Below are 13,917 nucleotides of genomic sequence, written 5' to 3' on the forward strand. Positions count from 1 at the left end.
TCTCCTCCCTGTTATACTCTGGTGGCTTTTAATGTGGGCACAAATATAAAAGATCACTGTTGTATCATTTTAACCCTCACAGCTCGTCTGACTGTGAGTCCCAGCAGCTCTCAGATCTTTAAAAGGAGACTTTGTGTCTCTGAGCTGTGAGGAGGACGACAGCTCTGCTGGATGGACTCTGAGGAGAAACACAAGCAAACGACAGAGAGATGGGTGGGGAAAACCAGCTGGTTCGTCCTGTAACATCAGCTACATCGACCCATTGGACAGTGGAGTTTACTGGTGTGAGTCCAGAGAGGGTCCCATCAGTAACATGGTTAACCTGACAGTCACTGGTAAGCTGAGTGTGTGGAGTTAGTGTTGATGAAGCTGTGTGTAAATGGATGAAATGCTGTAGTTTGTCTCTGTGTTGAGGTGGATCAGTGATCCTGCAGAGTCCTGTCCTCCCTGTGATGGAGGGAGATGACGTCACTCTGCTCTGTGAAACAAAGACCACTCCCTCCAACCTCCCAGCTTCTTTCTATAAAGATGGCTCCCTCATCAGGAAGCAGCCTACAGGTCACATGACCATCCAGCATGTTTCCAGGTCTGATGAAGGCCTCTACAAGTGTGACATCAGCGGTCATGGAGAGTCTCCATCCAGCTGGATCACTGTCACAGGTGAGGAGCTTCACTCTGATTTCAGCTCTTATTTCATCCACATATTCACCTGAACAGGTGGGATTCTCTCTGCAGGTAAACCTACAACTACAGCTTCATCTTTCATTTCTTCTCCCTTCAGCCTTGTGTTCAGAGTGGTCTTCTACCTGGTGGTGCTCTGTCCATACTTAATTTTCGCTGTCCTCACAGTGTCTTTATAATGACACGTACCCACAGGTGACCCACAGACACCACATGTTCATCAGGTTTCACTCACCACAGAGCATCACTTCTGAAGCAGACCTCATGTTCTGTCAGATTTCATATTTCTTATTAATGCTTCTATTGTGTCTCTGTGGTTCTCACTTGCCTTCATCTGTCATCTTTATTCTGGAGATGATTCGGATACATGGACTCTAAAGTACTCTAAATGTACTTATGTGGTCAATTGAACTATATTGGTATTTACTCTGTACTACACTATACTGAAATCACATATTGGGTTAAATTGAGATATATACCATACAATTATATTGAAACACGAGCATTCTGTTTTCAATATTTTTAATCATATTATAAAATTATTAAAATTTTTAGTCATATTACTGAGAAATTATTCTTTATTAGCCTCTCTGATTCTTCTTCATACTTGTTCAAACTCTGCAAAATAATCTATTCTGTAAGTCTCTCTGAGGCCTGTACAATAACTCAGAGATAAGAAATTCCATTGTTATCACACTGCAATTGTTTTTTCTGTATTTGTTCTTTTACAAAAAGTTTACTTCTGAATATAAACTTTGAACAGCAACTCTGTGGCTCTTCAGTACTCCTCTTCATTCTCGTGTCTCCTCCGCTCCACCATCTCTCTTTCTATTTTCACTGGCATGCTTGACTTCCTGGGCTTCTTCTTTGGCACGGGGTCAATTGACTCCGGCTTCCACCGATTTCCTTCGCAGTAATGGGATGCTCTCTGAGTGTCACAACTTTCTTGGGAAATTGGGGTGGTGCTGGAAGAATGGTTAGTCAGACGGGGGTGTTTGATTTTGTCTGTTGCAGAACTGACTACAGGGATCAGAGAGGGAGGGGAACCTAGCGAAGAAGCAGTATGAACTGAATGGAGGTGGGGTGGAAGCGGAGGCAAGACCTGGGGGTTATTTAGGGCAAAGGTGGGATTGGTGTGTTGGTTCTGGTGCTGAAGAGGGGAAGAAACAGGAGTTGAGTCAGAGTGATGTGGCATGCTCTGGAGAAAGCAATGTTGGAGGTTTTTGTGACCATTTAAGCCACTCCCCACAATGTGCACATGTGCCTGTGAATCCTTAGTATGTTTCCAAAATGTGTTGGCATTTTCCTTTTTCCTATACACATACATGTGACTGTCTTGTGTGCTTTTGCGAGCCTGTTTAGAGCCATGTATCTGTGTATCAGTGTGAACGCTTGTGTGGTCAGAGTGTAAGCTGCTGTAGGTGTCTCTGCTGCTGCTCGTGTGAAGTCTTGGGTTTGGGTTGGCGCTGTGTCGGTTTCGACTACGCAGCGAGCTGAAGACCATGGTGCAGCCTGCCACTGTACAGCGATGTTTGATCTTCAGATGGACAGCGTTGTAGTGGATCTTCAGTGTTCCTGCACAAATTAAAATGGGATTTTTATTAGGTTGCTACCGAGCTACAAATAAAAACTTTTCAGGGCTGAAAATTAAATGGTATTAAATTAAATTCAAAGTTTCTTTTCATTAATGCTGGTGTATGATTCAAAAATGAGATCATTAATAGACAAGAGTAGTAGACCTTGAATTAAATCTTCTGGATCTCCATCGGACAGACACAGGTCATTTTTATAGGCTGCTTTACTGGCAGAAAAAAGACTCTCTAAGTATACCATGAAGTAAGGGATAGAGTCTAAAGATAGAGTAAGGAAATAGAGAATATTCAATTGGAGTAAGGGGAACCACAAGAAAACAAGATAAACTATATAGGACCCAAAACAGAACCCTGTGGTACTCCAAAAAATACTTTGTTATCCAAATTTATAACTAACTGCATGTCTGTAGCAGTACTTGTACATAACCCTCACAGACATGAGTAGAACATGCAAACTTTACAAAATGAGGCCCCAACCAGATGGTGGATTCAAACCAAGGACCTTCTTGCTTGGAGATAACAGTGCCAACCACCACACCACCATGCTGCAGTTAGCGGGGTTAGGTTAATTAGCGATTCTGAATTGTCCAAAGAGGGTTAGGGTTAGGGGAATGGTTGCCTGTCTCTCTGGGTTTGTCCTGTGACAGACTGGTGACCTGCCAAGGGTGTGCCCTGCCTCTCGCCCTAAGAGAGCTGGGATAGGCTCCAGCCCAACCCGCGACTCTGAATTGGATAAGCAGAAGAAAATGGTGGGATGGATGTTATACGTAATACTATCATGTTTAATGTTAGTCTTGTTTAAGCTGTCAGTAAACCATTTAAGGATGCATAACTAACATTTACTTTCTATAGTAACAGCATAGATTAGGCAGTTAGCCAGCTAGCTGTAACTTAGTTACACAATATCCATCTGATGTTTTTAACTTTGTCCAAGTAAATTTTGTTATCAGTATAGTGATACTGAGGTATACATTACACATTCTGGTCTCTCATTTTGCACAAGACACTTGATATACAGCACATATAAAAGTGCAACACAAAAATTAAGTCCTATATTTATACTATAGGATAATTTATAGTATATATTTTTTTTTTCTTTCAGACTCTATTATTGCACACACACACTCACAAAGGCCTGAGGATCCATACCTTTGTCATAGAAGCTTTTCCCGCAAACGCCACAGCAGACCCTCCCTTTCCGACCTCCTGCAGCAGATGAAGGGACAGAGCAGAGGGTGGAGGGGAGTGGATGGAAGGTGGTAGATGAGGAGGGGGGAGGATGCAGGGAGGAAGAAAGTGAGGCAGTGGGAAGAGGACAAAGGAAAGATGAGGAGAAGGAAGGGAGAGGATGTAGAGAAGAAGAATGGGAGCCTGGCACGTTTTGGGAAATCTTCAAAGGTGAGGACGGAGAGGGGGAGATGGGTGAAAAGACTGAAGAGGAAGAAATGATTGTCGATGGGTTTAAGGTAGGAGAAAGGGAAAAGTCACTCTCGTGTTTGGCTGTTCCCCTCTGAAGGTCATAGTCCTGCTCACTGTGGAAGGAGGGATACCACAGTGAGCGAGGCGGGCTTGGCTTATCGGGGTCTGCTTTGACTTTTACGGCCAGTTCTCCTATACACTGAGGTAAGATTGGATCAGTCTCTTGGTCTGTTCTTCCTCCTTCTGGCTTGTGCTTCTCAACCAATTTGCTGCAATGGGACTTTCGTAGAAACTGTGTCAGCTTACTGGGAGGAATAAGCTCCTGATAGAAAAAAAGATGGTAATTGTAAATGTAAGAAGCCTAAATCTGGAGGAACTTTAATGTAAGAGATTTTGAGTATTTAAAAAACTTAATATCATTTGATTACCTTAGTGGGAGAAACCAAACAGTGGAAGGCCGAGCTTGGAAAATGGAATGGCAGCAGAAAAGAAAGTCCACCAGCAAACTTTTCAAAATGGCGGACATTATTGTTGTGGTCAGCAGGACTGCTTTTTTCTAAATGACAGACACTGGTCACCAGTCGTGAATCTCCTCTTGAACTCCTTAACATCATCATCGTTCCTTCTTTCGTGCTTGACTGGCAGCTGCTGTGTGTGGGTTTCAGCTCAGGATCAGAGAGGATTTCAGCACCGTCTGCAGTCTGAAGCATCAACTCGACTATGGGTCGCGTCTCTCCAAAGCGAAGGAACTGTTTGAAGATGAGCACTTCTTCTTCTGGAGTCACCATAAACCAGCGGTCCAAAACTTTTCCACTGGGAAACTGCAGAGAACGAAAGCTCTTTTAAGTTTGGTTGTTGGAAAACGTCCATCATGCACTGCTTTTAATCAGTTAATTACTGTAAATCTAAAGTGATGCTTTGAGAGCACGTGAGGAGAGGTTCCTACTGGCACGAAAAGTCAAAAAGCTTGCTTAGCTGGATGGACTTATTTTTAAACAGTTGTTTTCTAGTCTTACTGACTACTCAAAGTATTTTAGGCTCAAGTCATATTTACACTGACATTCATACTTTTTACACATTTCAGCACTTCTTCATCTGAGGACAATTTAAAATCGACATGCAACAGTTGTTTTATAACTTCAGCAGAATGAGTGTACATTACGTGTGAATAGTGAAGAACTAGTCCAAATCTGCTAAAACAGAAGCAGGAGCAGTTTTAAAAACAGAAATTCAAGTTTTAGTTTTCTCATTAGTTTCTAAATATCATCCACCTTTTAATCCGAGCCACAGTTATAAAAGCAATTCTTGTTTGATTTTTCCTCTGGGATCTGGTGAAAGGTGTGTACTTCTTCTTACCTGGGTTTAGTAAATGCTTACATCTAATTGGTGCTTTTTGAATGCCCCCAAACTACAAACTCAATTTTGAGAATCCTTAACTTAAAAAACAAAAGGTAAAGAATATACTCATGCTTGCTGGTTTACAATTAATTTGTAATTATTTAATGTTAATCATATATTCGTTTTAGCTGTTACTTCTTCATATGGTATCACAAAGTACAGGTTATTTTAATGTCAGACATTAGATGTTCATATTCACTCAGTCACTACTGTGAGTAGTTTACCTGCAGCATGTAGCCTCTAACATAATCCCCCAAATTCCAGCCCAAAGTGTGAAGTATGTGTCCGACCTGGAAAAGAGAAAAAGTAAATTCAAACGGCTTCTCTGCATTACTACCAATCACAGAGGTGCACTTACTTACCTGCTCTGGGGTCAGGATGCTGTAGAGGCGGTCCAGCAATATCTTGAGACGAACAGGAATGGCCTGAGCTCCGTACAAGACCAGGGAGCTCAGGTCGAACACCACCCCAGGAAGAGCCACCTCCACTGGACCACAGCTGGAGGGAGGCTGGGCCTGGAGCTTCTCCAGTGCTGAAGGGGCAAATACAGTTTCCAAGTTTTGTATTTATACAAATGAAAAATGAGTTACATCCGTGATAATCTGGTGATTAAAAAATATACAAAAAGGTCAACAGTGATAAGATGCCTCTGAAGGCCAGCCACAGGTATGACTCACCTGTTTGTCAGAGCAACAGATGTGTGTTTACCATCTACACACTGCAACATTTGTGTGTGCGAGTGTACAGATGCTTACTCCAGATGCTCACACTGATGTGATGACAGCGACACCTGACTCCATGTCACCATAGTGACAGCACACATCTGCACTCTGAGGGCTAACATGACTACTGACATTTTGTCAAGAAGTTTGTTTTCCACAACTTCACGTTACAAAAAGAAGCCGACTCTGACTCAATACTTAGCTTCGTCAGACACATGACCTCTGTTTTACATATCAAAAAGCACAGTTTTATTTATTGAAATTTAATTAACACAGTTTAATTAAATATTGCCATTTGGGGACTCAAATTTTATTAAACCTATATAAACATTTTTTTTCAGTCTCCAGGACTTTGCAATACACACATCTGTTCGAATACCTGCATCACGGGGACATTAACCTGTCACCTATATTATGGAGACAGTTTTTTATTATCAATAATCATTAAGGCTAATGTTACTGTCCTCTCAAATACAAACAGTGTATGTAACAGTGTAATATAAAATGTGTATCCATGGTATTACCATGTGCCACCCAGCCGTGTCCACAGCAATCACATGACCTGAGCTGTACACTTCCTGGTCTGAAACACACGCAGCTGCAGCAGGATAAAGTGCACCTGATGGACTGCCGAAGCACGACACATTTGAGACTTAAACATTTGCATTTTCCACTTTGACATATTTGTAATAAAACACAAACGTGTTTGCCTCATTAACAGAGTCGGTACCTCCTCTGGGTCTGGAGTCATCCTCACGTCTCGGTCCTGCAGTCAGAACAGAAACATCAGCTCAGGCCTCTGATTGGTCAAATACAACGTAACCTCTATCTGACTGGTCACTGTGATTATTTAAAACTTTATGAATATTTATCATAAATGTGCTGATGACTTCTTTTTTGCAGACATGATTTACCACTGTTTTAAGTACCAATGCAATTGGGAGTAATTGTGAGTGTGATTAATGATAATCAGTTAGTGAAATTCCTTTTTGATAACTGGGTTTTGATCACAACTTATTAAGATTCATATGAAGTACTGTTTTAACATAATATATAATATTATATAGCATTATATATTAATATCTTTATTATTATTATATTCTTATTAATCATTAATGTACAATTTCTTTTCCTTCTTTCTCAGAAATGGTCAGACTTATTATATATTTTATTTTGTTATATACTTAATATAATTTTAAATGATGTTAAACAATCTGTTTTAAAAAATATTTCTATTTTATGCTCATTTAAATTCATTTAATTTAGTGTGTTTCCAACTTTCTTGTTTAACAAATCAGATTTTTTTTTTATTATTGTTGAGTGAAATCGTTTTTATATATTTGAGATATAATTTTTTCCCTGATATAGACACTGTATATTTTCTTGAAAATGTAGTGAAATTAATATTTAGATGTTCTTTCTTCATGGTTTAAAGTTATTAGAATGTTTATATTATATAAAAAAAAAGACATACTGACCTTTTTTGCCGATGTTAAATTCTCCACTGATGAACAAAAAAAGCTCTTCTTTCTATTTTGAACCTTTTCCTTTTTTATTAGGATTCTTGGTTTTTATTTTCCTTTCCTTGTGGTTCTTCTTGTCTTTTTATTTCTTCATTTCTTTTTTCCGTCTTTCCCTCCTCCTCCTACTCACTCTGTCTTCTCATTTCTTTCTATCTCTCCAGTACAAAACTCCACTTTTCTCTCTCCCTCATGTATTTATTTTCCTTTTTAGGGCGCTCCATCCTTTGACTCCACCCTCTAGCTACACTCACTGGATGTGATTGGGCCCTTTTGTTCTTTGTCTCCCACCCTGACAGAATATCATGATTATAATAATGGCAATGATGCTGATGGTAGTTTCATGTTTCTGATGCTTTTCAAAACAGAAGTTGGAAAACTATCTGAAATAAGCAAATAATAATAACAATCATGTGTTGTTGTTTTTTTGTTGAAAACCTGTAAGCCACACACCCAGCATCCCCACCACAAAAACAGAGGTTAGAAGTTTCAAATACAAAAATTAAACAAATTTGGTATGGATAATCAGAATCATAATAATTAATTAATCCAAGGAGAAATTGTATTATTACAGACACTCAGCCCTTTAAAGCCCAAATCATGATATAGTTGCCAAATTTATTGAAATTATTGTGTTTATTGAATCATCTGACATTTTTGTAAAATAATGTAAGTCATATATAAAAAAAAATAGGGCCAAATGGAAATGAAATATTTCAAAGTTAAAAAAAAACCCAACAGTATTTACAAAATGTTACAAGTGAAAACAATCCAGATGTCACAAGGAGGAGTTAAACTTTGATACTCACAGGTGGGAATAATTTCCTGTGATATTTTGTGATGCATCACATGATGTTGATTGAGTCTTTTACTGAATGCGCTTCTGTGGCTGTCCAGCATGATTTTAAGAGAATATGAAACAGTATCTACTGACTGACGCTTGGACAGCTTCCTCCTTTCTGAAACCTGGTGCATTACTGGCGTTGGGGATCAGTTTAATTAGTCTGTTGTTATCTGCTGCACCACCACAGCCTCATCAAACATCCTGAGCATCATCTAGCACATGTTAAAATACCTCGGTCACATCAGAAAATGATTTTTGCAAGTGTTTTTCTTTTTGCAAGTGTTTTCTGAAGTTGCAGTCCGTTTGGCTTCTCAGGGCCACCGTAGAAGAGGGCCATGTGACACATCAAACTTATTGGTAATGTCACAAGAAAAACAATGGTGTGCTTGGTTTCAACGTAACTTTATTCTTTCATGAGTTATTTACAAGTTTCTGACCACTTATAAAATGTGTTCAATATGCTGCCCATTGTGTTGGCTTGTCAATGCAACCCTCTTCTCCCACTCTTCACACACTGATAGCAACACCGCAGGAGAAATGCCAGCACAGGCATCCAGTATCCGTAGTTTCAGGTGCTGCACATCTCGTATCTTCACACCATAGACAATTGCCTTCAGATGACTCCAAAGATAAAAGTCTAAGGGGGTCAGATCGGGAGACCTTGGGGGCCATTCAACTGGCCCACGACGACCAATCCACTTTCCAGGAAACTGTCCATCTAGGAATGCTCGGACCTGGCACCCATAATGTGGTGGTGCACCATCTTGCTGGAAAAACTCAGGGAACGTGCCAGCTTCAGTGCATAAAGAGGGAAACACATCATCATGTAGCAATTTCAAATATCCAGTGGCCTTGAGGTTTCCATTGATGAAGAATGGACCCACTATCGTTGTACCCCATATACCACACCAAACCATCACTTTTGTTGTTCCAACAGTCTTGGAGGGATCCATCCATGTGGGTTAGTGTCAGACCAATAGCGGTGGTTTTGTTTGTTAACTTCACCATTCACATAAAAGTTTGCCTCATCACTGAACAAAATCTTCTGCGTGAACTGAGGGTCCTGTTCCAATTTTTGTTTTGCCCATTCTGCAGATTCTGTGCCGATCTGGGTCATCCTCGTTGAGATGCTGCAGTAGCTGGAGTTTGTAAGGCTGCCATTTGTGAGTAGCTAATATCCGCCGAAGGGATGTTCGACTAATGCCACTCTCCAGTGACATGCGGCGAGTGCTACACTGTGGGCTCTTGCTGAATGAAGCTAGGACAGCCACTGATGTTTCTTCATTAGTCACAGTTTTCTTGCGTCCACATTTTGGCAAATCCAACACTCAACCAGTTTCACGAAACTTAGCAAGCATGGGAGATGGGTGGTCTCGTAGGGTGTCTTGCATTGAAATCTGCTGCAATGACCCGGTTACTGCGTTCACCAGATATCAACACAATTTCGATCCGCTCCTCACGTGTCAACCTCTTCGACATGTCAATGGCTGTGAACAAAGAGAAACTTGTAAATAACTCATGAAAGAATAAAGTTACGTTGAAACCAAGCACACCATTGTTTTTCTTGTGACATTACCAATAAGTTTGATGTGTCACATGGCCCTCTTCCTATTGAAAAAACAAAAGTTGTACCCAAGATGGCCGACTTCTAAATGGCCACCACCCATCTTGAGGAGTTTGCCCCCTCACATATACTAATGTGCCACAAACAGGACTTTAATATCACCAACCATTCCCATGTTATTACGGTGTATCCATATAAATGGCCCACCCTGTATATTTCTGCATGTGCAAAACAAACAAAAAAAAATTAATTGCAAAGAAACTCAGAAGCTAGTCAAAAAGAGAATAAAGTACACAACAGTATGTGCATTTAGAAAGGATAAGCAAGCCATGTAGTGCTTGCCCAGAAATCTAAAAATCAATTAAAATGTTTTATCTGTTAAAACGAAAATTGTTTCCACCTTCTTTTAGCCATAGTCCTGGTTGCAGATTTAAAAACTGATTATTACTTTGTTTCTTTCACAGGTCATCTAATGTGAGAGACACCGCTCTAAGACTACTAAATAAATAAGGCTGCCCTTGGTGTGTCCATCAGCATCTGTGTCCCCTGAGAAACAGCTTCCCCCAGGGAGGAAGGTTCCCCACCCGAGGGTCAGATTGAATCAGGGTGACAGTGGGACTTCTGCCCTGCAGTTAGAAACAGCAACAAGGTTAAATTGATTATATCGTCCTGAGAGTTTTGTTCTCTCAGAGCTTTAATGAAGCAGTCAAGTTCTCTTGTGAATAAAAAGAAAGAAAGAAATGTCACACTGTTCCAACTAAAGGAAGTTAAAGTGTTTTTCTTTTTAAAGAATCTGATCTGATCGTCAGCTAAATCTGAGGCATTGGGAGATAATAATAAATGTTTCTGCTGCACAAATATGTAATTTTCTCTTGTTAAGGACTAAGTTTAGTTATTACCTTTCTCTGTGCGTTTCTCAATAATCTTATCTCTGTATAGATCTTTAAAATAACTAAAATGTTTAAATACTTTCCTCTGTTGAGCGCTGTAACTTTCCATATCTAAATACTTTTGGTCACATCCAGAAGTTGAATAATCTGAGACTTGTTTTGGATAGTTACTGCTCAAGATTTTATTTTTATTTTTTTTAAAGTGATCTGCATATATTTTTGTTCACGTTTGTTCACTACACATTTAATTCTTTCTTGGAGCCTTTTTTAAATTAATCTTAAGACCAAAGAGAGATGGAATTAACTATTTCATAAGACATAAAATAAGATGACTGATGAAATATGTCAATGTATTTATTGGTGTTAGAATAAAACTAGTGTAATTGATGTTACCACCCAAATCCTAAACAAAGTACTTTTAATGTTTTTAAAAACCTTTAATTAGAACATTTATTTAGGCTTGATTAAGAACCCATTATGCAGATTTAGGACAAAAAGAAAATTTTAAATTAAGCTGTGAATTAAAATAATCCAGTAGACCAGAGTTCAGTTCAGTCCTTCACACCGAGATCAGCAGAAGAAAAAAAAAAGTCATACCAGAAGCAGAGAGACTTCACAGTTGTTCCTCATGGGAACTGAAACGACCTGAAAAGTATCTTGTATTGTTGCTGTGAGGTGGAGGCACCCGCATACAGTGAAGGTAGGGCTGTTGGACAGGCTGTCTGTCTGCTGGGATCCAATGGACCTCTTTCCCGTTTTGATGTCGTACTAATTAAAATATCAGACGATAACTCCCCGTTAGCGCGTGATCATCGCCGCTCCCTGACATACTTCCTGAGCAGAACCTCTCTGAGGGGTGGTGTTTGAAACACAGCAGCGGACCACCCCCTCTTTCTCCTCGTCCTGATGTGTGTTTGTAAGTCCTGGTCCTGTACTCTTGGCTCAGTCTACAGGAAACTCAGTGAACCAGGTTACACTGGCTCTCCGACACTTTAACATTAAAGTATGTTTGAAACAACACTTTAACTCAAGGTGTTTAAAAATACTTTAGGTGCTTTTGTGAATGAACTTTTTGGTAGTTGCAAATGTTGCTTTTACAGCTTTTTGTTGCCATGTCCTCCTAACTTGTTTGAGATGTGTTGCTGCCATCAAAGTCAAAATGAACTAATATTTTTCTTTAAAAGGCTCATTTTCTTAGTTTAAACATTTAAAATGTTTCATGGATTCTATTGTGAATAAAATGTGGGTTTATGAGATTATTGGAAATTGGCCGGCATTTGTATACGCTGCACTAAGATGGCCTGTATTTGTATAGCGCTTTACTCAGTCCCTAAGGACCCCAAAGCGCTTTACGCTACATTCAGTCATTCACACACACACATTGGCAATGGCAAGCGACGTTGTAGCCACAGCCACCCTGGGGCGCACTGACAGAGGTGAGGCTGCCGGACACAGGCGCCACCGGGGCCCTCTGACCACCACCAGTAGGCAAACATGGGGTTAGTATTTTGCCCAAGGATATTCGGCATGCAGCCAGGAGGCAGCCTGGGATCGAACCACCGACCTTCTGATTTGTGGCTGACCTGCTCTGCCACCTGAGCTACAGCCACCCAAATTGGTTTTGGTTTTTTTAATTCACATTTTACACAGTGTCCCAACTTTATTGATTACTTTAGATCAATTCATCTCTAAACACGTGATTCTGAGACGATGCAAATGCATGACGAAGTTGACATTCTGCTTCAAACTCAATTCAAATGATCTAAACAGGAATGAAGAATGTGTGGCCCCTTGGTGTGATCCAACCTGACTTTCAGTTGTTCTAAAGAGTTTATTCAAACTAGCTCTTTCCTCAGGCCCCCTGCACATGTTTGGGTTTAGTATTCCTGATCTCCATTTAAACAGCTAATACATTAAAAATTTGCTCTGCTTCCAGCATGGCTTTTCCCCGTCTGTCACTTTTCTGCCATTTGTCACCTCAAACGTTGAGTTCAGCGGGCTCCAGAGGTGAATTTTACATGACACTAAAGACTCTGTGTGTGTTTTGTGGTAAACATATATTTAACAGGACATGTTGAGTGCCTGAGTGTGTCCTCTCTTTCCATCTTCGTTCCTCCCCCACTCTTTGCAGTCCCTTATCCCACCCCCTTTGTATCTGTGTCATTGCTCTGGAGAGTGAGAGGGTTTCTCTTTGTAGCGAGTCCAACTTGGCAGCAATGCAGTCACTGCTGGGAAAGTGTGTGTTTAAGTGTGGGCTTAAATGAAATGTGTGCGCTGTCACAGGTGGAACTAGGACAGCATGCTGGGAGGACTCGGAGATGGAGAAGAAAAGTTTGTGGAGTATTCATATGGGAGATCGAGAACAGAAACAGGACGCTGACACCTTTTAATTCATTCTTTTTGTACTGATGTTTTGTTTTCTTTCAGTGTTCCAGCCTTTAGTCGTATTATTATTTAATGAACAGGAGGCTCAAACTTGGAAGAAAGTTCCTATGATGTTGATAGAAAAACAAACCCATGAAAAGGCGGCTCTTTCAGGTCTTTAATCCTGTTACAGTTTGAGGATCGCGCTGTGGATTAACGTCTGTCATGTGTGTGAAAGGATAACATGGGATTAAGTTGCTGTTTGACATTTCGCGGTGTCACATCAGACTTCAGAGCAGAGGCCGATTCATCACATGAAACAAGTCAGGGCTTATTATCAATACTTTAATGTGGCTGCCGATGGGTAACGATACTCCACCCATCTGCAAACGGCAGGTTTGCAATCCTAAAGTCATCCTGCAAATGAAGTAGCTGTATTTACTGATCTTTAACAAGTTTCAGAGGAACGACTATGGTTAAGAAGAAAAACTGGACAGTTTTACAGATGATTTAAACCATTTGAGAAGGTAATTACCACACAGTTCTAGTGTTCTCTTGAATACTAAGGGCTTCGATTTTGGCACTCTCTAAAGAGAGAAATGGTATAACCTTCCAGAACCAAATTTCCACGACCAAAGAACAAACAGAATCAGAACGAACTTGTAATATTTGAACCTCAAAACTGCAAACCAGTTACTTACTCAACAAATATCCAGATCACCATGAACAATATACCCAAGCACTTGGACTCATAGTCCATCAAACACCATTGAAACACTACTAACCATTATAGGCCTGGGGTTCTCAGATAATTCTTTAATATACCATCAAGGTGCACCGTTTGATTTGCCTTTGACTCTCTGGACTACCATTGAGCCAAAACAATTTTCCCCTTTCAGATCTTCACACCTGCAAATGTCTCA

General features: G+C 40.2%; 1 protein-coding gene across 1 annotated transcript; it reads right to left on the reverse strand.

Moving 5' to 3' along the window:
- Nucleotides 1–1,459: 1,459 nt before the first annotated feature.
- On the reverse strand, nt 1,460–6,563 carry LOC143416668 (zinc finger protein basonuclin-2). The gene is made up of 8 exons (XM_076882124.1): nt 6,543–6,563; nt 6,337–6,439; nt 5,453–5,622; nt 5,315–5,380; nt 4,384–4,513; nt 3,423–3,479; nt 2,072–2,256; nt 1,460–1,831 (listed from the first exon to the last, which is right to left on the reverse strand). The coding sequence occupies exons 1-8, from the start codon at nt 6,561–6,563 to the stop codon at nt 1,460–1,462; spliced, it is 1,104 nt and encodes a 367-aa protein (XP_076738239.1).
- Nucleotides 6,564–13,917: the final 7,354 nt, after the last annotated feature.

The sequence above is a fragment of the Maylandia zebra genome, linkage group LG3, assembly GCF_041146795.1.
Source record: "Maylandia zebra isolate NMK-2024a linkage group LG3, Mzebra_GT3a, whole genome shotgun sequence".
NCBI lineage: Eukaryota > Metazoa > Chordata > Actinopteri > Cichliformes > Cichlidae > Maylandia > Maylandia zebra.